This window comes from Phocoena phocoena, chromosome 7 (assembly GCF_963924675.1).
Source record: "Phocoena phocoena chromosome 7, mPhoPho1.1, whole genome shotgun sequence".
NCBI lineage: Eukaryota > Metazoa > Chordata > Mammalia > Artiodactyla > Phocoenidae > Phocoena > Phocoena phocoena.
The window spans coordinates 1153955-1179626 of record NC_089225.1 but is presented as its reverse complement, the minus strand read 5'-3'; the positions used below and the strand labels follow the sequence as shown (position 1 = coordinate 1179626).

At 37.4% G+C, this 25672-nt stretch overlaps 1 protein-coding gene across 1 annotated transcript in view; it reads left to right on the top strand.

Annotated features, from left to right (window-relative positions):
* The window catches only part of PTPN4 (protein tyrosine phosphatase non-receptor type 4), a 143672-nt gene extending 128661 nt beyond the window's left edge, over nucleotides 1-15011 (top strand). Inside the window, exons 21-26 of the mRNA XM_065880030.1 lie at nucleotides 33-94; nucleotides 2547-2693; nucleotides 4187-4315; nucleotides 6836-6984; nucleotides 8165-8300; nucleotides 14391-15011. Of these exons, the coding sequence (XP_065736102.1) occupies nucleotides 33-94; nucleotides 2547-2693; nucleotides 4187-4315; nucleotides 6836-6984; nucleotides 8165-8300; nucleotides 14391-14477 (710 nt within the window). The 3' untranslated portion in view covers nucleotides 14478-15011. The remainder of the gene's footprint in view (nucleotides 1-32; nucleotides 95-2546; nucleotides 2694-4186; nucleotides 4316-6835; nucleotides 6985-8164; nucleotides 8301-14390) is intronic.
* The last annotated feature ends 10661 nt before the right edge of the window (nucleotides 15012-25672 follow it).

Genomic DNA, 25672 nt, shown 5'->3' with positions numbered 1-25672 from the left:
TTTAAAACATTCTTTCTTTTAAATTTTTTCAGATGATGCTACACGGGTCATTTTAAAGGGTAAAGAAGACTATATCAATGCAAATTATATAAATGTAAGTTTTTTTTAAATTATGTCTTTGTCATTTGGAATAAGAGGGACCACTCTAAACTTTGAGATTTATTCCAGAATCCATGATAATGACAGTCAGCTCTTTTAGTATGTACCTCTGATAAGGACTTTTTTTTTAAGCAAAACTATTATACTGTTATAACACTTAGAAAAATAACAGAAACAAACACTTAAATGAATAATATGCTCAACTTAATTTACATAAAGAAAAGTACATGTCAAAGCTGCAAGGAATTACCACCATTTTTCACCTATTAGATTGAAATATCGAAAAGTTTGATAATACCCTATACACGTCTACAGCCTTTACCTGAAACCTTGGGGTCAAATATGCTTTGGGATTCAGAATTTGGAGGAGTTTTGAAAGGTTATTCGGTGCATATACTGTCCCAGCAGGCTATGGGACATTACCCTATAATCAATATGTTGGTATTCAACAGCAAACAAACTATGGATATTCCCACGAAATAGGACTGATGGACTATAGACAGGTTCAGGTCGGATACTGTTACCAAATAAGTCAAGGTTAGGTTAGGTATACCAAAAAAAAAGAGAGAGAGAGACAAACTTACGCTTCAGAACATTGCGAGTTTCAGAATGTGGAGAAAGGATTGCGGATTATTAAGGAGTTTACTGAGGAACAAGCTTTCCTCATACATTCTTTGTGGAAGTATAAATAGGGACGACCTCTTTGGAGAGCCATTTGGAGCCTTCTGTTAAAATTTTAAATGCAGGGCTTCCCTGGTGGTGCAGTGGTTAAGAATCCGCCTGCCAAGGCAGGGAACACGGGTTCGAGCCCTGGTCTGGGAAGATCCCACATGCCACGGAACAACTAAGCCTGTGCGCCACAACTACTGAGCCTGTGCTCTAGAGCCCGTGTGCCACAACTACTGAGCCTGTGCTCTAGAGCCCGTGCTCCGCAACAAGAGAAGCCACCGCAATGAGAAGCCCGTGCGCTGCAACAAAGAGTAGCTCCCGCTCGCCGTGACTAAAGAAAGCCCGTGAGCAGCAACAAAGACCCAATGCAGCCAAAAATAAAATTAATTAATTAATTAAAAAATATTTTTAAACGCACATGCACTTTGATCCAGCGTTCTCATTTCTTCCTGTTGCCTATACAAATATATTTCTTCCTGTGTGCAAAAATGTTAGGTCTACAAATTATTCAGTGTAGCCTTGGTTACGATAGCAGATAAATTGGCCGCAACTTAAATGTTATATGAATTTACGGTACGTTTATACAGTAGAGCCATTACACAGTATGAAATTTTATGTACTAATCTGACATGATTTTAAAGGTAAAGTAGAAAAAAGGGAAACAAGATGCAGAACAACATTATATGCTACCATTTATATTTTACAGCAAAAAAGGAAAGTAGTTTTACATTCGTGTGTAGTGTACATTTGTGTGTCATGTGTAGTATATCTTCAAAAGGAAAGTAGTGTACATTTGTGTGTCATGCGTAGTATATCTTCAAAAGGACATGATAGGAGCTAGGAAAAAGGATTGCCCTCCTGAGTGTAAACTGGAGGCTGGGATGGGAAGGAGACTTCTTTCCTCTCCCTTTGGTATCCTTCCAGTTGCCATGTACACGTCACCTTTTCTTTTTTTTAATTCAGTCTTAAAAATATAATAAGATGATGGTTCATCTTCCCCAAATACTTACAGTCTTACTTTCTGAAAATAATGAACTTAAAATATTTTTCCAATCTTTTCGTGTTACATATATTAAATATATAATTATGTGCATATTACATAATATCACATTATACATATATACACATATATAATATGTGTATATATACACATATATACACATATGTGTATATCACATTATACATATATACACATATATAATATGAAAAATCTCAACTAAAGCCAATGGCAGAATTTTTGCTTCTCACAAAATTTACTAATAAGCTGGTTTGAGACAGTTTTTTCCCTTTTCCATTATACTTTATTACAAGATATCGAATATAGTTCTCTGTGCTATACAGTAGGTCCTTGTTTTTTTATGTATTTTATATAGTGTGTATATGTTGATCCCAAACTCCTAATTTATCCCCTGCCTTTTCCCTTTGGTAACCATAAGTTTGTTTTCTATGTACAGGCAAACATTTTTTATTTCTATATCAATTCTCTGCCTCTGAAACAGGATTCTCTGTAAAGCTGCGCTTAAAAAAACCATAAGAGCGCTTTGGAAAATATTTAAATTCCTGTTTCCACTGATTGAAAGATAAATATGTATAGCTACTGCACATTGCCAAGAAATTTCTGCTGCAAATAAAATAAATTGTTGATAAAGATTTGTTTTACTCACTTTGCAATTTATTGAGATTAGTTGTATTCAGTTATCATTCAGTAGATGATTTTCATGTGTTTGATCCTAGTAAAAAGTAATAATGCGAACGATTTTGTTTTTGTGTCCTTTTAGATGGAAATTCCTTCCTCTAGAATAATAAATCAGTACATCGCTTGCCAAGGGCCGTTGCCACACACCTGTACAGACTTCTGGCAGATGGCATGGGAACAAGGCTGCTCCACGGTTGTGATGCTGACCACACAGGCCGAGCATGGCAGAGTAAGTCACGCTGCCCAAAGCTTTTCTAGGCTGCATCGCGCGCACAGTCAAGAGAGCCACGTCGTGTGGTCTCCTCTGTCACCTCTAAACGTCCTTTCTTACGGGATCGTGATTAAAATCATCATGGATAAGCGCTTAACTGTGACTGACACATAATAAGTGTGTTATAATAAATGTGATATGAGTGTTAGCCATTATTATTTAAATGGACTAATATATACTTGATAAGGGATTTGTATCTAGAATATATAAAGAATTCATACAACTTAACCATAAAATAACAAATACCCCGTTTAAAAATGGCCAAAGGATCTGAATAGATGATTCTGCAAAGAAGATATTCAAATGGCCAACAAGGTCACGAGAAGATGCTCAGCATCATTAGTCATCAGGGAAATGTGAATCAAAGCCACCGTGCGTTACTACGTCATATCTAGTAGGGTGGCCAAAGTAAAGATGACAGAAAATCACCTGTGTTGGTGATGATGTGGCGGCAGTGGAACCTCCTGTACCGCTGGTGGGTTTGTGAAATGGTGCAGCTGCCTTGGAAGACAGCCTGTCAGCTCTTTAAGAGGCTAAACGTAGAGTGACTGTAACTCAGCAGTGTCACTCCTAGGAATACCCGAGAGAATTAAGTCCACGTCCACACAAAAACTGGTGCACAAATGTTCACAGCTGCATTATTTTTAATAGCCCCAAAGTGGGAGAAAACCCAGATGTACCCGATAAAATGTGGTATATTCATACAGTTGAATATTATTTGGCAATAAAAAGTTATGAAAAAATAATACATGCTGCAACATGGATGAACCTAGAAAACACTGTGCGAAGTGAACAAAGCAGTCACCAAAGACCGCGTATCTTATGCTTCTATTATATGTGATGTCCAAAGTAGGCCATAGGGGACAGAAAGTAGATGAGTGGTCACCCAGGCCTGGCGTAGAGGGAGGAGAGGGGGCCAGAGGGACACACAGGGATTACTAAGGGCTGTGGGTCTTCCTTTGGGGGTGACGAAAATGTTCTAAAAGTGATTGTGGTAATGGTTACACAGCTCTGTGAGTATACTAAAAACAATTGAATAGTGTATGTTAAATGGGTAAGTTGAATGGTATGTGAATTGTATGTCATGAAACCTTTTTTTTAAAAAATCTTAATTATGAAAACAAATGGATTGCATTTGGCATTTTAGTTGAAGATTCTTTCTCATTGTTAACTTAAATCTAAATTAGTGTAATGGTAAAACAGTGGGTGGAAGCTTGTTGTAAACAGGATATTTGCAGTCTCAAAATATATCCAAACAGACTATTATTACAAAGAGAAAAAGTGGCAAAGAAAAAAATGATACTAGTTGGTAGATCTAGGTGAAGGGTATATGAGAGTTCATTAAATTATTCTTGTCACTTTTCTGTAAGTTTGAAAGTTCTTAAAAATTAAAACATTTTAAAAATTGGAGAACCTGAATTATGTATATTTCTAAAATCTATTGACACCAGGTTAAGTGTCACCAGTATTGGCCGGAACCCACAGGAAGTTCATCCTATGGGTGCTACCAAGTCACCTGCCACTCAGAAGAAGGAAACACTGCATATGTCTTCAGGAAGATGACACTGTTTAACCAGGAGGTACGAAGGCAGGGGGTCTGTTGGTTAGAGCTGTTTTGTTTAAGGTAGAGGCTTCGACGGATGAAAATATATTTAGTCTGAGTCCTAGTTACTAAGAAATATTAAAAATTGCTGAACTATTTGCTTCATTGGGATACTCACGGGCCCAGCCGCTCCACGGCACGTGGGATCTTCCCAGACCGGGGCACGAACCCGTGTCCCCTGCATCAGCAGGCGGACTCTCAACCGCTGCGCCACCAGGGAAGCCCCCTATTCCCCTCTTTTAAGAGTGGAAGAGAGCAGTTTCACAGTCCTCTCAGTATTAAGGAGGAAAAGATTGTAGGCAGGACCGTCTGACCTCAGACAGATAATAGCTTTCAAATTGTTAGTTTTTCTTACTGCTGCCTGGGTCAGTCCACGTGGCTTCCAGATCAAAGCCAGAGTGGAAACCGACGAGGAAACGCCGGCTCAGTAACCCAGCTGGGAGATGTGTGGAGGGCAGCACGTGCCTGTCCTGTTGGGCTGCCAGAGCCTGGACCAGCCACCTGGGGCAGAGGGGCGGTAGGGGCTTTGGGGACTGAAGGCAGAAAGAAGTGATGCTAGAGAAGAGCAGACAGCACAGCATCAACGGCCAAGTCTTTGGAGACGAGACCACGTCTCCCCTGGTCCCACGCGCAGGCCGCCGCCACCGCACCCCTCCCCGAGGGTGATTACAGGAGTCCAGTGAGACAGGGCCTTACTGACCAGAAAGGGAAGGAGCGCCACGTTGTGCTGAAGAAACCTGGCCCTGGATAAAGCTAAAGTTACAAGAAAGTAAAGTTTTCAAAATCTTACGGTCTAGAGATAGGAGAATGAATTTGGGGTTTGGGCGTGGACACTGTATAGCTCGTGGTTGTACGACAAGGCAAGCCAATAAGCTGGTTCTTCACTTTCCTAAATAGACATGACAGATGAGCTTGTAGATGGTTGCATCAGGTGATATGTGTATCCCATCGTTCTCCACCGGCAGATTATCCATGGCAGTTGTATATATTTTAGTGGCTTTTCTTTGCAACGCTGAGTACCTCAGAACTATGCTAAGACACAAATTAGTTTCTAACGTTGGAGCCAATTATAATTGGGAAGATTAACTTGCTACCATCAATACATACATACACGGGTAGATAGATGAATAGACAGATAAACGCTACCCCAAAACTTAATAAAACATGATTTTACCTTACCCATTCTTGTAGATTATTGGTACCGTTAAGTTCTTTTGTTAACAATAATAGTCAAAGGTAATCTGTGCTAGATACCTTCAATTCATCTGAAAAATTAGTTATCAAATTAAACTGAGGTCTCTTTGGGAATTCTTCTCTCTTGATTACCTTACTTTTTCACGTTCTTTTCTGGAAGCTCCATCTAATGTAAATGATAGTAACCAGATTTCATAGTGTTGAATGACTATAGCTACCAAGTATTGAGCATATGATTCCAAACAGCTGTGACTGGGTGCTTTGCAGGTCCTCTCACTGAATCCTTTTAACATAAGACTATCCCTCTGAGGTGTAGATGTCATTTCATTTTTCATTTGGAGAAAGTAAGGCTCTGAATTAGCATCTTTACTGGCAAAGTTGACATTTGAGCCAAGATGTATAAATTTAGTACCTTACTTTCTTCATTATACCAACTTTTGGCTCCCCAAAAAGAATTAAGTCCTGATTGATTTTGTGTTTTTATGCTCTCCAGTGTTTAACCTACATTTATTTTGAGATTTTATTTTTCCTGATTTCCATAATTTCACTTGCACTTATCAATAAGTATTAGCCCAACTTTGTTCATTAAAAAAAAGATTTTTTTTTTTTACCTTACTTTTTGCTCACCTAACAATTCTTTAGTTTTCTTTTAAACATTTCTCTGGGATCTTAATCTGTTTTTGCCTGTTTACTTGATTATCATCCTAAAAATACTCTACAAATACAGAAATTGAGTTGTAAGAAGAGTAATAATCCAAGTGACTGATACTTAAATGGGTACAGCTGTTTCTGTAAAATGGTTTCTTTCCTTTTCCTTGAACTTTTGGGTTTTATTGAGTTTATACATTACTTTTTTGACGGGGGGCAATGAGAGTGGTTTCTTTTTTAAAAATTTTATTTATTTATTTTTGGCTGCGTTGGGTCTTCGTTGCTGAGCGCGGGCTTCCTCTAGGTGCAACAAGGAGGGGCTGCTCTTCGTTGCGGTGCGCGGGCTTCTCATTGCAGTGGCTTCTCTTGCTGCAGAGCATGGGCTCTAGGCGCACGGGCTTCAGTAGTTGTGGCTCACGGGCTCTAGAGCGCAGGCTCAGTAGTTGTGGCGCACATGCTTAGTTGCTCCGCGGCATGTGGGATCTTCCCAGACCAGGGCTCGAGCCCGTGTCCCCTGCATTGGCAGGCGGATTCTTAACCACTGCGCCACCAGGGAAGTCCATTGCTTTTCTCCTAAAATTAAAGTGACATGAATATTTGTTTATATTTTAAGGATTATTTCTAAGTCAGGTGCATGATTTTTCATTATACGTAGAAAAATGAGAGTCGTCAGCTCACTCAGATCCAGTATATAGCCTGGCCCGACCATGGGGTCCCTGACGATTCAAGCGACTTTCTGGATTTTGTTTGCCATGTACGAAATAAGAGGGCCGGCAAGGAAGAACCTATTGTTGTTCATTGCAGGTATTTTATTTTCTGTCTATTATGATTTGAGTAACTGACTAGATGTGTCATTTTTAAAAGGGAAATACGTATTGTATTTTGTCCTTCAGTTACGGTTGTCACTCTGATAGATCTCGAAGCTAGGCTCTGAAGGTAGAAGGCAAAGGGTATGTTTTAACAGATGACTGACAGAAATTTTATCATAAGAAGTAGGAATAATACTGTGCTGATTCTTGGCAGTTTGTCTTCTTCATAGTTATGTCCTAAAGTTAATGGTTTCGTAGATTTGATGAAATACAGCCTTGCAGGAGCTAGGTTGCATCCTGAGGTTTGGATTTCCTGCTTCTGGCCCCTCCTAGGACGTTTGGTGAGCATCTCACCTCCTTGGAGTGGCGCTGCCCAACCCTCTCAGGAGGGACTACTTCCAAGAGCCCCGGTGAATGGCGGCTCACACCCTCCTTCCTTTCACACTGAGCCCTTCTGCCCTCAAGGGACCAGATACAATGCTACAGCCTTGCAGAGATTAGGAGCCAGAAGTTATTTTCTCCTTATCCAAGTGGTTTATTCAGAGGATGTATTAAGGTATCTCTTTATCCTTAAACTTTCCAGCACTTTTTAAGAGCAAACTTTCAAATCATCAAAACAGACTGTAGACCAAATATTGGAGAGGCAGAATGGCAGGAATGGTGGACACGTTTGGCTATTTCATATCCTTAGTTCCCAAGAGCTACTTTATCCACATTCACAGAGTACTTCACAAAGTTGTTCTTAACTGTGTCAATGGTGAAGTTTAATGAAAATTAAATTTGGTTTTAAAAATTGATTTTTGAGTGTGTAAAATAGTTGTCTTTTGTACATTTGTTAATGATTTATTATTGTAATCCTCTTATTTTGTATTTTAAAGCTGTTTTCTCCAATAAGCTTCTATACCTTGTTCAGATTTTAAAAACTGAAGTGTAACTTTTAAAATTGTATATTTGCAACTAACAGTGGGGGGAGGGGTGGTTACAGACCATTTAATCTGTATTAAGTGACTTTTTTTTTTTTGGTTTCCAAAATAGTTTCCAGTTGGCTTGCTACTTTTATTAATATAAAACATTAAAATCAAAATTGTTCTTCTACTGTAATATGATTCAGTACAAAAGGCACAAGAAGTGTAACAGAATTGTATCAGACCTTGCCCCATATTTGTCTTTTTTAGTGCTGGGATTGGAAGAACTGGGGTTCTTATTACCATGGAAACAGCCATGTGTCTCATTGAATGCAATCAGCCAGTTTATCCACTAGATATTGTGAGAACAATGAGAGACCAACGAGCCATGATGATCCAGACTCCCGTAAGTACTACACGTATGAGTGTGCATTCTCAACGTGATGGTTTTTGTTATCAGTATATATTTCAGACCATACTTTTCTCTTTTTAATTCTCTGCCAGGAGCTAATAACCTTAGCACAAGGACCAGCAAATACTGCCAATGAGCCAAAGTCGCCACTTGTGTTTATAAATAAAGTTTTATTGGAAACAGCCAGTCATTTGTTTACATGTTGTCTGTGGCTGCTTTCACATTACAGTAGCAGACTTGAGAAGTTGCAGCAGGCACCATGTGATTGCAAACACGAAAGTATTTGCTATCTGGTCTTCTACAGAAAACGTTTGCTAACACCTATCATGCTAGTTCTGAACTGCCTAAACAGGTGCAGAGGAGGAACGTGCCCTGGGTTACTTAGTCAAATGGAGTGCTGAGAACGATAGTGTCCCTAGACTGGAGAATCTTGATAGACCTGTTTTCAGTGAAACAGCTGTGGGGAAATTGCCTTTCTTTTTTACATAAGAGCTTAAATTGCAACAACAAAAATCATCGACATTAAGCTACTAACTTACTATATTCTATACTGACTCTGAATTATGTTCCAAGAATCAAAAGAGGAATCATGGAATTTTAGAGTTAATGCTAAGATTATTTTTTATATTAAGCCATTGTGAAATGTTAGCACTGTTGGTGGCATTAAGGTTACTGAAGTGAACTGACCTATGTGGTAAGTGCCTGTCATTTTTTTAGCTTTTAATTATGGAAAATTTCAAACATACACAAAAGCAGACAATATAATGTAATCAACACTGTGTTGCATACTCAGCCCCAACACTGGCTGTGGTGTTTCCTTCATACTGCCACCTGTTGTCTGCACATTTGAAGCAAACCCTACACATCATATTGTTTTGTCCATACATATATTTTAGTGTGTCTCTCTAAAAGATAAGGAGTGTTTTTTTCTTCTAAACAAAACCACAACACCGTTATCACACCAAAGTATAATTAACAGTAATTCCCTAATATTAGCAATAGCCAGTATTCAGATTTCCGGTTGTCTCGTATAAATCATGTCTTTTTAAACTTTAGAACAGCTTTATATAATTCACATGCCATAAAATTCACCCTTTTTAACAAGTGTACATTTCACTGGTTTTTTTTATATCACAGTTTGGCAACCATAATTGCTATCTAATTTTAGCATATTTTCATCACCCCAAAGAAGACATCCTGTACCCATTTTTCCCTGTTACCTTCCCCAAGCTTCCCCCAACCTAGCCGTAGGCAACCATTAATCTACTTTCTGTCTCTGTAGGTTTGCCTGTTCTGACTTTTCATGTGAATGGAATCATATAATTTGATCTTTCATAAATAATTGGCTTCTTTTAATTAGCATAATATTAAAAGGTATATACATTCTGTAGCATATATCAGTACTTCATTCCTTATTCATTGAATAGATACACATTCATCTGTTGATGGAAATTTACATTGTTTCCACTTCTTGACTATTATGAATAATGATGCCATAAGCATTTGTGTATATGTTTTTGTTTATAAATGTTTTCATTTCTCTTGGGTATATACCCAGGAGTGGAATTGCTGGGTCATATGGTAACTCTGTTTAACCTTTTGAGGAACCGTCAGACTGTTTTCCTCAGCAGCTGCACCATTTTGCAGTCCCCTGGCAGTGTGTGAGGGTTCCATTTTCTCCACATCATTGTCATCACTTGTCATTCTTTTATTTTAGCCTTCCTGATGAATATAAAGTGGTATCTTGTGGTTTTGATTTGCATTTCCATAATAACTAATGATATCAAGTATCTTTTCATGTGGCCATTTATTTGTATACCTTCTTTCGAGGACTGTCCAAATCTTTTGCCTGTTTTTCAATTTGTTTTTTTTGTTTTATTGTTGAATTGTAAGAGTTCTTTACGTTTTCTAAAAACAAGTCTCGTCTCATAGTTCTATGGTTTGCAAATGTTTTTGTTTATGCTATTCTTTCACTGTCTTAAGTCATTTGAAGCACAAAAGTTTTTAATTTTGATTACATCCAGTTTTGTTTGGTCTTCAATCACATACATTTTTGGTGTCATAGCTAAGAAATCATTGCGTAACTTAAGGTCACAAAGATTTATTCCTGTTTTTTCTTCCAAGAGTTTTATAGTTTAGCTGTCACATTTAAATGTCAGATCCGTTTTGAGTTCATATCTGCATGTGGTGTGAGGTAGGGGTCTACCTTCATTCTTCTGCATGTGTATCTCCAGTTGTCTCAGCCCCATTTGTTGAAAAGACTGTTCTTTCCCCATGAATTGTCTCTGGGTCCCTTGACTGCAAATGTAAAGGTTTATTTCTGGACTTTCAGTTGTATTCCATTGATTTATATGTCTGTTCTTATGTTAATACCACACTGTCTTGAATACTATAAATTGGTAATAAAATTTGAAGTCAGGAAATCTGTATCTTGCAACCCTGCTCTTCTTTTTCAAGACTGTTTTGGCTACTCTGGGTCCCTTGCATTTCCATATGAATTTTAGAATCAGTTTGTCTTCTGCAAAAAAAGCAAGACAGGGATTGCATTAAATCTATAGATCATTTTGGGGAGTGTTGCCATCTTAATGATATTCGGTCTTCAAAAGCACGAACACAAAGTGTCTTTCCATTTATTTATGTCTTCATTAATTTCCTTCAACAGTGTTTTGTATTGCACAGTCTTATTCTTTTGTTAAATGTATTCTTAAGGTTTTTTTAGTCTTTTTGGTCCTATTGTAAGTGTACTTGTTTTCTCGATTACATTTTAGGACTATTCATTGCTTGGATATAGAAATAAAACTGATTTTGCATATTGATCATGTATCCTGCAACCTTGCTAAAGTCATTTATTAACTCTAATAATTCCTTAGGATCCTCTATATGGAGGATGACAGATCATCCTAAATGTCAGATCATCCTAAATCTGTCCTAAATGACAGATCATGTCATTTGCAAATAGAGATAGTTTACTTCTTCCTTTCCAGTATAGATGCCTTGGTTTTCTTGTCATCTTTTCTGGCCCTGGCCAGAATCTCCAGTACAGTGTTAAATAGAAGTGGTGAAACCACACATCCTTGTCTTGTTGCTGGTCTTAAGGGACAGTTTTCTGTTTTTCACCACTAAGTACTATAAGGTTAGCATGGATTTTTCATTAATGCCTTTTATCAGGTTCAGAAAGTTCCCTCCCTTACTAGTTTGTTGAGTGTTCTCATGATGAAAGGGTGTTCAGTTTTGTCAGGTGCTTTTTCTGTATCTGAAATCATGTAGTTTGTGTCTTTTATTCTATTAACATAACGTATTAGATTGATTGATTTTGGGGTGTTAAACTAACCTTGCATTCCTGAGATAAATCTTACTTAGACATGGTGTTTAATTCTTTTTATATGTTGCTTGACTTGATTTGCTAGTATTTTCTTGAGGTTTCTGTATCTATAGCCACACATAATAGATTTTTTTACTTTTAATTGTAGTAAAATACAAAACGTAAAATTTACCATCTCAACCATTTTTAAGTGTACAGTTCGGTAGTATTAAGTATATTCACACTGTTGTATAACCAATCTGTAGAACTTTTTAATCTTGCAAAACTCTATAGCCATTAAATCCATTTTTCTCTCCCCCAGCCCCCGGCACCCACCATTCTATTTTCTGTTGTTGTGAAGTTGACTGCTCCAGATGCATCCTATAAGTGGAATCACACAGTTTTTGTTTTTTGTGACTGGCTTATTTCACTGAGCATAATGTCCTCAAGAGTCACCCATGCTGTAGCATGTGTCAGCATTTCCTTTCTTTTTAAGGCTGAAAAAAATACTTCCTTGTGTGTATATACCACACTTTTCTTATCCTTTCATCTGTTGATGGACATTTGGTTTATTCCCACATTTAGGTTGTTGTTGAATAATGTTGCTGTGAACATGGATGTATAAATACCTCTTTTAGACAGTGCTTTCAATCTTTTCAGATATAGATCCACAAGTCAGATTGCTGGATCATATCATACGTAATGAGTTTTTGTTTCTGTTTTCACAGTTTGTGTGACGTCAGGATTCGAATATGGCCCACACATTTTGATTGGTCTGTGTGTCTCCTAAACCTCTTTTAATCTGTGTCTTCCTCCTGTGTCTCTCTTCTTTCTTCTTGCAGTTTATTCGATGAACAACACAGGTTGTTTGTGCTACTTGTTCTCCCATAGTCTGGATTTTGCTGATTGTGTTCCCAAGATGGTGTTCTCTGTCTTTTCCAGAACTGGTAAATGGATCTGTAGGTTGCAGCAGCTTCCTTCAGAGGGTACATGATGTCTGTGTCTTCCTTTTTGTGATGTTAGCAGCCTTGGGTGATCAATGTCTGCATCATTAATTCATTGGGCTTGCAAAATGACGATATTCTATCATTCCTTTTTTATTTATTAGTTGGAATACTTCTTTAAAGAGAAACTTCTCATCTGCTCTTTGGTTAACCAGTGGTACAGTCTGTATAGGAAAGACAAGATTAACACTTGATGCTTTCCCTTTATTTATAAGTTTTCAGTATAATGAGTTGGTTCATTGGCCTCTCCAGGGTTGGTTCGTTCCCATTTCCTTGGGGCCAGTTCTCGGAATTGTGGCAGCTTATGTCATGGCTACAGCCTGGTCATCGTGTAGTTCACTTCTTCCACCTGGCGGGGGTTTCAGTATCTATAAGGCAGCTCACAGGATACGGCTCAGAATATTATCTACAGCCCTTGAGGAGGAACTAAAGGTCCTTGACTCTGCTTAATGACTATATTATTATCCAGTCACCTTTGACTGTTTTTCATTGTTTCTGCATTTTCTCATTTCTCTGATTAAAGTTACTCTTTGGCTAAAATTTTTCCACAGACAAAAGGCAGGCTGAGGACATGGGGGGCATAGACCATAGGGCCCTGCTCTGTTTCAGGGCTTCCAATACAGACTCAGACCACAGTGTTTTCACTTACCATTTTCTGCTTATATCTTTGTCCCTTTTCTTCTTTAACAAGAATGCTGGTTCTCTACAATACCAGAAATGAAAGACTTAGCATATCCCAAGTCCTCATTTGTTTTATTCCACATTACCCAACAGCTGTCTCAGAATAACAAAATTAACACTACCAACAGTATCGTTACCAAAAAGAATTTTCAGTTCTTTCCACAGTTCTTTTTGCTTTGGGATATATATTCTACAGAGATACACAGTTAAATTACTGTTTCAAAGTCCTTTGAAATAGCTCCTCTGTATGTGGTTATGCCATCAACTAGATACATACATTGATATGTTTTATATTTTCAATTTATAGAGGCTTTTAAAATTAATGTTCTAATTATGGAGTACCTTTACATGGTTCCAAACTAAAATCTATAAAAGAAGGAAGTATATTCTCTATCTCTCTCCTTCACCCTGTTCACCCCTTTCCTTATAGGAAACCATTTTTTTTATGATTTATCCTTCCCTTGCTTTTTTCTTAACATACATTTTGAGATAGTACATATTTGTATTCCCCCCCTTTCTCTTATAAAGATAATATATTGTATGCACTTTTCTCTCCCTTGCTTTTTTTACTTAACAAAATATCCTGGAATCAGTCTGTAGCAGTCTGTAGACTTCTTTTCCTTTCCCCCCCATTTCATAGTACCGCACTTTGAAGATGTACCAGATTACTCACCCAGTCCCTTACTGATGACGATTTGAATTGTTTCTACTTTTTTGTCATTATAAGTAATTCCGCAGTGAATAGCCTCATTTCTGAATAAATATTTTAATTTCTTTTTCTAGTTTGTCTTCTGGATAGATTCCTAGAAGTGGAATTGCTGGGTCAATAGGTAAATCAATGTAATTTTGTCAGATGAGGCCAACTGTCCATGCATAGGGATTGTGGTATTTAACATTCCTACTAGCAATGTATGAGTGGGTTTTGCCGACAGAATATGCTGTCAAACTTTGTTTGCCAGTCTCTTGGTGAAAAGTGGTATCTCTGTGCAGTCTTACTTTGTATTTCTTGTATAAGCAAGCCAAGTGAGATGTTTGTCTATCTTTGTTTGTTTTCTAGTTTTTCTGATCCATTCTATTTTTTTATATTTTATTTTTCAGAGTCAATACAGATTTGTATGTGAAGCTATTTTGAAAGTTTATGAAGAAGGATTTGTTAAACCTTTAACGACATCATCAAATAAATAAGAAAGCAAAGGTCTGGGATATGTGTTGGAAAACTGCTTTCCATTATATTCACTGTGCCATAATACTGCTTGCAGGAAATGGCATCTAAACAGACAAAAAAAAAAAAAAAAAAATGAAGAACTAACAAAAACTGAAAACTTCAGCACTGTTGCACTTTATGTTTCAAAAAAGAGTCACTCTCTCAAAATCTGTCATTCATGTGTTTGAAGACTCTTTCATGCTTTGCTCCAAACAAATAGTGAATAACTGAGTATGTTCAGGGTAATTTACGAAATCTTGTGGTGGTGCCATGCAGTCCCCTTCTGGTAGAATTGCCACAAACAAGGCTCAGAATTCTCATCGTCTCTGTTGTACACTTGTATCTTGAAAGCAAAAAGAAGTCAACATCAGGAGTCAGCTCTGGTGTTTCCCAGTGATTCATGTTCTTACTATACTGGTTACCAGATGTTACTTTTTAAATGTTAGCAATATCATTCTCAATATTAGCCAATACACTGCCTATGGATGCAGCACATCTTTCCCTACACTTCCCCCCATAGAGACCTGCTGTTTGGAAGAAGAAAGGTGGAATTTGCTTTTCCCAGGAAATGCTGCACATTGTCAATTTACCAGCATCTTATAGAGAGTATAAATAAGAATCTACAAATTTTCTTTTTTTTTTTTTTTTTTTTTTTTTTTTTGCGGTACGCGGGCCTCTCACTGTTGTGGCCTCTCCCGTTGCGGAGCCCAGGCTCTGGACGCGCAGGCTCAGCGGCCATGGCTCACGGGCCCAGCCGCTCCGCGGCATGTGGGATCCTCCCGGACCGGGGCACAAACCCGTGTCCCCTGCATCGGCAGGCGGACTCTCAACCACTGCGCCACCAGGGAAGCCCTACAGATTTTCTTGAATTTAATAATGTAACTTATATTTATCATAAGGTTGGCTTATTCCAAATCATGTGATTTCACATACTTGATGTAAAGGAATGCATGCATTGTGTCTTAACCCCTTAAGTGCCTTGAGACGTCTTTGTATGTCTAATGAAAAGGCACTCCTCCTTTGACCCCACTAGGAGGTATGTATGTATATTGTACATTTACAGTTTTATGCATTTTGAATCAGTTCACATTTTTTAAAATAGCTTCTCGTATTGAGAGTTATGCAGTCAAAGAAGAGTAATGAAATTCTATTTCTTGCTCAATTCCTGTATTTTGCCACAAGAAGCCAAGATAATTTGTGTTCTACTGAGTGAACGCTCTGCTGCTATGGAATTATTCAAAACCTGCACATTCCTTTCCTGAGGGACAGGGGTTACCGTTTAGCAGCTGAAGTTAAAAGATGCTTTATTCTTCAAATTTCTTATTTATTTTGTCCCTGACTTTAGAAATAGCATCTACTATACACATTAAAGTTAAACATATGGAAACTCTAAACTAAAGTTAGAGCAGCTAATTGTGACTTGTTTCTATCACTAAGTAAATGATCAGCATTCATTTCATTTCTTACCAAGCTTTGTTCACACTGGTCTGTTGGTTGGCAGACCACAAACGAGGGATGAAACGTCATTGAGTGTTTCTAATTGTAAGCCCTCAGTAGCTGAAATGAGGGCTTTCTTGTCATTTTTGTGTACAATTAAGTTGCTCCAGTTTATATATACTTATTAAGTTATAAGCATGTTAATATGGAGAGTTTTGATTGTCCAGCCTGACGGAGGACCTGATTCCCTTTAAGGATGTGTATATTCTCCTCTTCAGGTTTTTTAATTTTTAAGTACTCAGAGAGATAGAACTTTGAAATTGCCCAATTTTAATATAAGTGGAAATTTTCTCAGCTATTGAAATGTTATATTACACAATTACTTTCTATGGATTATGGTTAAAATAGATTCACTTACTAGTGGTTTCTGAATATTTCTGTATAGTCTTGATAAAATTTACGGTTGAATGGTAGATATTTTGGAATGTCATTTAGTATGAGCGGGAGAATGTACATTTTTAAATCTTCAGTATAATCTAAATGATGTTATTTCAAATATTCAAAATCCATAATAGTAAATTTTAGGAAGTTAAGTCCTAAACGTTAATAGCCAAGATACCAAATACATTACTGTATTAAAATATTTTACCTTTTTTTTCAAGAGAAAAGTAAGCATGACCTTTATGTCAAAGAGAAATTCTTGTATCTATTTCTGAATTTCACAGTCAAGACAGTATAAGATAGTAAATAACTCTGTACAGTCTTTTTTGAACATTCCGCTCTTTGCCAGCAGATAGATGTGATTCAGGCTGCTGTACAACATCATGGTAAGTTGGAAAGTGAAAGAATAAAATGTCAGGGATCTAAGAATTAATAACTGTTTTGGCAGTAGTTTTTCACCTGAATTAAAAAGAAAACCTATCCTAACTATATGGACAGAATATGACAACCATAGACGAAAAGTTAAAGTTATATAGACATAAACAGATAAATGTCATGGTTGGCATGTTCTTTGATTTAGGGCTCTGTTTACACTTCTGAGAGCAACTCTAATAATTTGTTGGCAGTGAGCACTTCTGCCTTTCAGTGGAAGCGCCAGGTCCTAACCTTGCTGGACGGCCAGGGAAGTCCCTGCCTGAGAATGTTTTTAATCTGTTTGTCAATCTAAATAGGGTTCTAGGAATAATCCCAGCTCTCATACACCAAGTAGTTCTAGATTCCACTCATATCAATGTAATAGTGTGTAACAAAATGCCAGATTTCTTGTATCTAAACTACCCTCCCCCTCCAGCGGCCAGTTTCCCCCCCACCCCCCTGCAAGACCCACACACACTCAAGAAATCAGTGCTGACTGTTATTCTCACAACTGGAAATAGGTATTGGTGAATCAAGGGGCTTTTGTAAATGCTAAGAAATGTTTGTAAAAACCTTTCCTCTCTGATTTAGGATGGTTTTACCAGGTTCATTTTCGGTCTTATACTGAACATCTGGTTTGTGTCAGCACTGTGTACATAGGTTGAGGAATATTTTGGAATAGACCGCATTCACAAGAGGAATACCTGGTAGTATTTGTTAAACCAGTGCATACATCCAAAACCGAGGCAGAGTAGTTAGCATAAGCCACCCTTTCCTTTGTGCGGCCTGCCCAGCACAAGTGGGGGGGCGTTGACCATGTTGGTTAAGAGTAAAGAGAAAATTTACAGATTAAAAACTGACTTCAAGTGTGTAAGCTACGTTAAGCCATTAAGACAGTTACTTGAAGGTTTCAAGTGCTAATATATACACATAGAGATGCTTTTGTGCGACGATGCATGTGTTGCTTCACAAAGGCTAATGCTAACAAACAGGGGTAAAGGACTGTGGTACCTGTAGAGTTGTTTAGAATCTGTTGGCAGGTCTGATCAGGTATTGGAACAAAGGCCTCCCGTCTGCACCACAAGTACTACAACCTGAGCGCTGAAAGAAACTTGAAAGATTTTATCCAGTCTCACCTTCTATTCTTATAGGCAACGTATGTGAATATCATAAATTCTTGTGAAGTTTAGTCTATTTCAGTTCAAGAATTATACTCAGGCAGTGTTTTTACTTAATAACTTGATGACCTTAGAAGATGTCATTTAATTTAGAGAACAAGTAGGCTTTAAAAAGCAATCCTAATTAGGGCCCCAACTCTGCTTGTTTAGGCTGATATACATGCAGTGTGAAAACATTGTGAAATGCAAACTAGAGGTCTAATTTTTAAAAGCACTTAAAACATAGAACTAAGATTTAGAATGTATGTCCACTTACAATTAAATAATTTATGTTCATAATGTGAACGTGCAGTAGAATTAAAGCATTACTTGTTTTATAATCTTATCAGAAAGGGAGAAGGAAACAAGAATTTTTAACAATGTTCTATTTAAGACCCGTGTTTTGAATATTTAAAGGTATTCTGATGGTAAGATTGCCAAAGTAGTTTTGAATTCATAAAAATTATTTATGCCACGATAATGTGGGAGATGTTTACACCTCTTTTATTTTGTAGTAATTATTTTGTAGTTTAGGTGAATTTGCATTTGTCACCTACATTAAGGTAAATATTTGTTGAAACCAACATCTTTTAATAATAAGAGGAGAGAGATAAATTATGCCACAGCTTTCTTGTACGTAAGCTGCCATATCAACAAAGTAACTATATTAACACAGCTTACTTCTTCCCACGTTTGCTTCAGCTAGCCAACCACAATTTCTTCAACCATTTTTTTTTTTTCTGGTGTTTCCTCTAAGTAAAATACCTGTTTTTAAAACCCACTGGATTAACTTCATCAAATATCAGAATTACTGATCTGTTGGCAAAGATTTATTGGGGTCTCTGTGATCACAACACAGCTTGTAGCAACTGTTTTATAAAGTTTTTAGAAAATTGTATAGCGCCAAAGGAATTTGTATAATAACAAAACTTATTTGAGGGCTAACTGCGAATAGATAATTTCAGCAGTTTTATAGAGAGACCATGAAATTAATCCCTGAATTGTACTTTTTGGGTTTAACTTACTTTACAAAATCTGCAACTATTTTCAACACAACGTTTTATTACACACAGACTTCATTTATTCTCGGCAGCAATTCCTACAATGAGCCTTTCAATGTTATCAAAAACAAGCCCTATTTCAGTGAGAAATGAGACATTTTATTTTTATAATCTGGGTGAAATTGTTGTGGGTAGACACCAAATAGTTATTTCTGTTTCCATATCTAAATTTGCTGCTACTTATTTGTATGTTTTTCTACTGCCGTTTACTGTTGATTTCTAAAGCTTTCTAGTCACCGTTATCTTTATGGTAGTAATCCAAGCTAAATGGGCAGCCAGAGGTAGAATCCACTGGGGTACCATCCATCAACATTGACTAGGTAGGGCTCAGCTCATAAATAAGTAAACCAATTTTTTTTTTTAATTTACAAAGTGAAAGGTATTAGCATAGCAATATTGCAAGTTAAAGGCTACAATTTCAGGAGGAGGTTCTAATGTTTAACTTCCTGAAACCTTTTAAAATTTTCAGTACAGGAATGAAAATGTTTGAAAGCCTTGTAAATGCTCGTAGAAGTTTCAGTTAAACACTGTAGAATTTTCCTACCTATTGTTGCATAAATGATATAGAAAATATTTTTCTATGGACAAAAGACTGAAACTGTTAACTTCTTTTGCTTCGTTGTTTAAAAAGGAAAAAATGATATTTGTATGTCTTTCATGCTGTAAAGAAATGAATGTATCTTTCAAATGTTATTAGAATTAAGACTTGATTCTAAGGATACTCTTTGTTTAAAAAAAAGTTAGCAAGGGGTTGAAAAGGAAAGGAAGAGTGTTTTCCACTTCATTATACAAAATGCAATTTTAGAAGAAAAATGTAATTTTCTTTATAAATAAGAGCAATCGTTACTGAAGCATATTTCAAATACCTTCTTTTTCACTTTGCTTTGTGTTAACTCTAGAAATTTTCAAAAAAATGTGTGCGTACTGTTTTTAAGTGTAAAATAATTGAATTCTAGACTTCTGGAGTGTGTTAGGGGTACATGTGTTTGAGGGTGAGCGTTCTGCTCCATGCGTTTACCGTGAAGGAAAGTTCTCAGGCTTTGTCACTGTGCCAGCCACAAATGAGGACAGCACTCTGAGCGTGTGACTTCGGTGAAGCCAGAAAACCGTGCCTAAGTGTCACCACAGTAAATGTGTGCAGAGGCCCTGACAAATAAATAGTTTGCTTTCTGTTCTCAGTATCTTGGACAGGTAAGACCACTGAGGCCAACTCTGACGTGTAGCGGTGGTGTCTTGTATGGTTAAGGGTTTATTAGTTTAGCTGAACAGAAGACAGAAAAAGCCCTACATAGTAAACCAACATAATTTGTTCAACAGTTTTCTTCGAAAGGTAGTATTTATTATTCATCACTCACTAAGCTTGGCTCAGTGGGGCCTTTGTTATGTTGACTCCTACTTCCATCCCTCCAACTTAAAAAAAAATTATTAATCTCCCTTTACGGTAGAGTCTTCGTGAAGTAAGGTAATCTTTTCCTTCATTGACTTTTGTTACAGTTGTTGAAGGATTCAAATCAGGCCCCCTCAACCCTGAGAGTTTCCAAAATTTAGCAAATACTACTCCTGATAATCTTAACTAAAATGACACATTGCTACATGAAGTTACCACCATGAAGCCATCAAGGAGACTCAGCCCTACTTACAATCTTGCACTGAAAGAGGTGCTGATTTGTGGTTTCACTAAATCCACTGTAGTCACACTTGAACCCGTTTTACCTTTTATTGAAAGAAGCTTTTTCATTTCTACTCCTGAATTGTAGTGTTCCAGTTTTTTGCCTTCCTGAGCAGGAAAATGTCAACCCAATTCTGGGAGTCTCTGGCACTCATCTTTTCCCACCCTTCAGTTAGTTGACAAGATTATTCATGCTTTCTTGTGTTCTGTAGAGTAGGTCAGATTTCAATGCTGAAATTGATTTCTTGAATTTCAAACAGCACTTTATTTCATGCTTACTACTGACTTAATTTATACATTTAAAGGTAAAATTTATCCCAGGAGTTTTGTAAATATGGAAAAATACAATGGATTAGCATGTAGAACTCATTGGATCGGACCCAAGTTTAAATGCTTTATGATCTCTTGATCATTTGATATTTAAAAGGTAACTTGTGTGATTTTAGCTTTGCCGCTTTTTTGTAATTTATTTAGTACAATAAAGGCTACCCAGTTGATAGTCTTGCTGGACTCTTGAGTTCTCTCAGCTAGCTTCAGCCAAGTTTGGTTCACTATAATCATTCTGCTTTGCATTTTTGTACATTACTTGAACACCTGGAAACCCATCTGTTTGGTTTTGAGTTGTATTAGGTGTTATTTAAGTCAGTGCTTCATCACCAGTAAGTTGAAGGGGGCAAAGTCCTGACACTTCGAATACACGTTGAGGGGCAGGATTTAAGAGACTAAAAGTTTACATTAAGCTGTTTTCATTTTCTGTCATTAGCATATTTCTGCTTAGGCAAATAAAAGCTGTCCAGCCCGGTGTTCCTGTAGCATCAGGAAGTTGCAGTTACAATCCATATGGCAATCTTTTCAAATAAGAAAAGCTAGTCTTTATTTTCTACAGTGTAGGCTTAATTTTAGGACAGATAGTTTACTATATACTCATCAATGATATTTTTAAGTAGTAGTTTTAAAAATATTTCTATGTAGAGGCTGTTTTAATTTGGGATTTTTTTTTCTTGTAACAGGTGCTATATGTAAATATGAAGGGCAAAAAGTCATTTAGTTAAAAGTCTAGTTTATTTCCTAATTAAATTATGATTTTACATATTTGCTGCCATTTCACGTTTGATTGTACTGAACTAAATAGAATTAGCCTCTTAATTTTTTCAATTCTCTTTCCCTGTTTCACAAAAATAGCTCTTTCCATATGGTTTCCCATAGTTAGGAGACAAGCTTAGGGTTCACTTAAAATGTTTAAGCTTGAATTTGGTCAATACTGGATAATTTGAAATCATCACTATGCATCTGTCACCGCAGCTTACCGTGTGCTTGAAAGGCCTTGTGGATTTGTCTTAATTTCAGGGAAAAATTAGAATTCCTGCAATGAGTTTCATGTAAAAAAAAAACTATGAATACTAACAGCAAACAGGATAAAAATGTTGATTTGCGTTAAAACTGTTTTAACCCTAAGAGCAGTTTATGTTATATGAAATGCTATTATTATACATACTTTGTTGGCCATACTTCATTTTGATTGAGAACTAGTTGTTCAGGTTCAAACGTGAAAAAGCTCTAGCTGTGACTTTAAATTGTCCAACTGCAAAATAAAGATGTGCTTTAGTGATTTAAGTACAGGAGTTTTGAAGATTATTTTATGGGAGTTTTTGTTGTTGGGCTTTTCAAACAGTGGTTCGTTTTTTTCATTAGTGGGTGATTATAAGAGACTAGGAGAATGCTAAATGCAAAATTTATTTCTAGAATTACTCACACAGTGGCTGTGTTTGGGGGTGGGTGGGTCAATCAGGAACTAAAAGGGATTTAGAAGATTAAAGAATGTCTGATGAGAAGCTCCTCCTTCACTGTGGCCACTGCTGGATTCCTCTTCTCCCAGCCCCAGCCTCTCTACTCTGGTTTTCCTACCCTAAGATCTTGTCAGTCAACGTAAAGGACCTCTCTTCACGTGTCTGAAGCCCACTTGCCTCATACCTTCCCCAAGTGCAGTTAGGTATGCCCTCTGTCATCTGTAAGAAAATTTCTTGGAGAAAATAATGTTTAATTTTATATCTAGAAATAAATTAAGGCAAAAGTAAATGCCATGCCTCTAATGTACATGATACTAAAACTTCACAGACAGTATAAGGAAGACTCAGGAGTTGTGAAAGCCTCTTTCCCATGCCCCGCCCCTAAGAATAGTACCCCTCAAACAAATGGCAACCTTAAATTTCGTGTCTTCTAGGGGAGAATGTTGCACAAGCATTTGCGCGTACATATACGTTTTGTTAAGTTCAAAGGGATTGTACAATATATTCTGCAGCTTGGTTTTTCATCTTGGAAGTATCTGCATACCAACACACTCAGATCTACCTCATTCTTTTGACTCACAGCGTTGACGTCTGTCATACGGATGGATATGCCGTAATGTAATTTCTTGATGGACATTCGTTTCCAGTTTATATACTCTAGAAACAAGGCTGCAGTGAGCATCCTAGTGCAAATATTTTCACTAGTCATTGCAAATCTACACATAGGGTCAGTTTCTAGCAGGAGGATTGCTAAGCATTGGGCACCGGCATTTTTAAATGTGAATAGTTGCTCTCAGAGAAGATTATATCACTTTATGCTTCCACCAAACATAAGAATGTCTGTTTCCCCACATTCTGATTAGGACTGATATCAAACTTCATTTATTTGCTCATCTCATGAGAGAAATATCTTATTTTGACATACATTTTATTCATAAAGAGGTTGGATAGATTTTCATATCTTTATTGATCTCTTGTATTTCTTGTTCCCTAAATTCCATATCGATATCCTTTGCTCACTTTTACATCAGGTTGTTTAATGTTTTACTTATATGAGATGTTGGAAATTAAATTAGTCATTTGACAGTCATACGTGTTGCAAAACCTGTTTCATATGGTGTTCTTTGTCTTTTGATGACTATTTTTACTTGGGACTGGTGGGTATGACGATATTTTTAATACTTTTATAAAACAAATGTATCCATCTGCACCTTTAAGACTTCTGAATTTGGAGCATACTTGCAAAAGCTTTACTCTAATTCCTATTAACATTCTATCTGTGACTGAAGCTTTCTTAAGCACCATCCAGATAACCTACCAGTATCCTGGCACTCTGCTTTCTGCTCTTGTCCCCTGCTTGCCACCACTGACCGCTCTTAATTATGCCAGAGTTCTGCGAGTTCCACCAAGTGCGTTGTAAGCTTACTAAAACCAGCTGTGTTTATTTGCTAACCTACATATGCAAATTTACTTATCTTCATTATATCATTTAATTATATGTTACACAAGCCAAACGTGCGTGTGAAAAGAAAAAGGGTCACATTTTTCCAAAGGCTTTATACGGGTGTCATTAATACTTTCTCAAAGTCTGAAAAGTGGTATGAACAAGACAATTGTGAGAGACCAACAGAAAAAAATCGATATACTTGGGGTCTGTTTTTTGCAACAGACTAAGGGATTATAACTGGGCTCAAACACAAACGTATTCTTAGAGCCGGGCATGCACATAGACCCGTGCACATGAGCGGCCTTCGAGATTCCCAGAAATGTGTCAGAGCTTTCCAGAGCCCCTCTGCACATCTGACTCCCCAGCTTTTCATTTTGAGCTCTGAGTTAGGTCAAAGAAAGTAACAGTTCTCTGGGAATGGGCTTTGAAGGAGTCCTGACTGTTCTGCCCCCTCAAGTGGCCCTTTGGCTCCTGGTTTCAAGGCTGCAGAGGAACTGGGGAGAGCAAGCTGAGACCCAGGCCCATTAAAATGCCGCAAAACTCATTGCTCTTACCAACATTTAGCTATTTTCCTTGAATAAACACCTCTGGATTGTTGCAAGCCTTTGCTTAATATCCAGAGTTTGAAAAAGTTAATTCTGACCATGTTTTTTGGACTTTTGGTTGCTTTTCTGGATCTTCCAAGGTCCCTACTCTGCCGTTTTCACGGACTGCACTTAACCCCTTTGCCTTCAGACTCCTGGTCTTTCAACACATTCACCCGACTGTGTTCTGATTGACTTCTGGCTGTTGCCAGGAACCAGATCCACCCTCTGAGGATAAAGATTTGCTACCACGGCGAAGATCCAGAAGCCTGTGAAGTAGTTTCCACCTAAACTCACAGCTTCACCTCCCACTGCTTTCCCAGGCATTATCAGCACGAGAAATGAGGTACAAAGCCCCTGAACTGCAACTGCCCACCACTGCATTTGACCCTCACAACTGTGTCTCCATTTTACAGATGAGTTAAAACTCACTTTATTACTTGGAAGTTAAGTAGCTAGTGTGTCTAGGAGGTGTCTGACTCTACAGCCAAAGTTAATATTCTTTGAGAGAAATTATTTTTAAGAGAACAGTACCAACTTATATGTTTGAAAAATCATTGTCATAACTTTGACCTCATATTTCTAAATCAATTTTTGGAAAATAGGCATTTAAAATGTGATGATTCTCTCTTTAAAGGAAATTTGAGGTTTGGTTTACTTTTAACAAAACTAAATTCAAATTTTTTTGTGTTATTTGGTTTATGTAAAATTAAATGAAATTCTCTTATGTATTGGAATAGGTGTAGAATCACAGGTTTTAAGATCTGGAAGAGATCTCAGGAAGCATCTGTTCTAATTAACTCATTTTATTTTTTTTAAAAGATGTATTTATTATTTATCTTTGGCCGTGTTGGGTCTTAGTTGCGGCACGCGGGATCTTTGTTAAGGCATGCGGGACTTTCATTGCGGCACAGGCTTCTCTGTAGTTGTGGTGTGGCAGTTTTTCTCTCTCTAGTTGTGGCACGTGGGCTCTCTAGTTGAGGCGCACGAGCTCAGTAGTTGTGGCGCACAGGCTCAGTTGCCCCGTGGCATGTGGGATCCTAGTTCCCTGACCAGGGAATCAAGCCTGCGTCCCCTGCATTGGAAGGCGGATTCTTTACCACTGGACCACTAGGCAAGTCCCAAATTACCTCATTTTATAGATGAGAAAACTAATGCCAGGAAAGATGGATGCTTGTC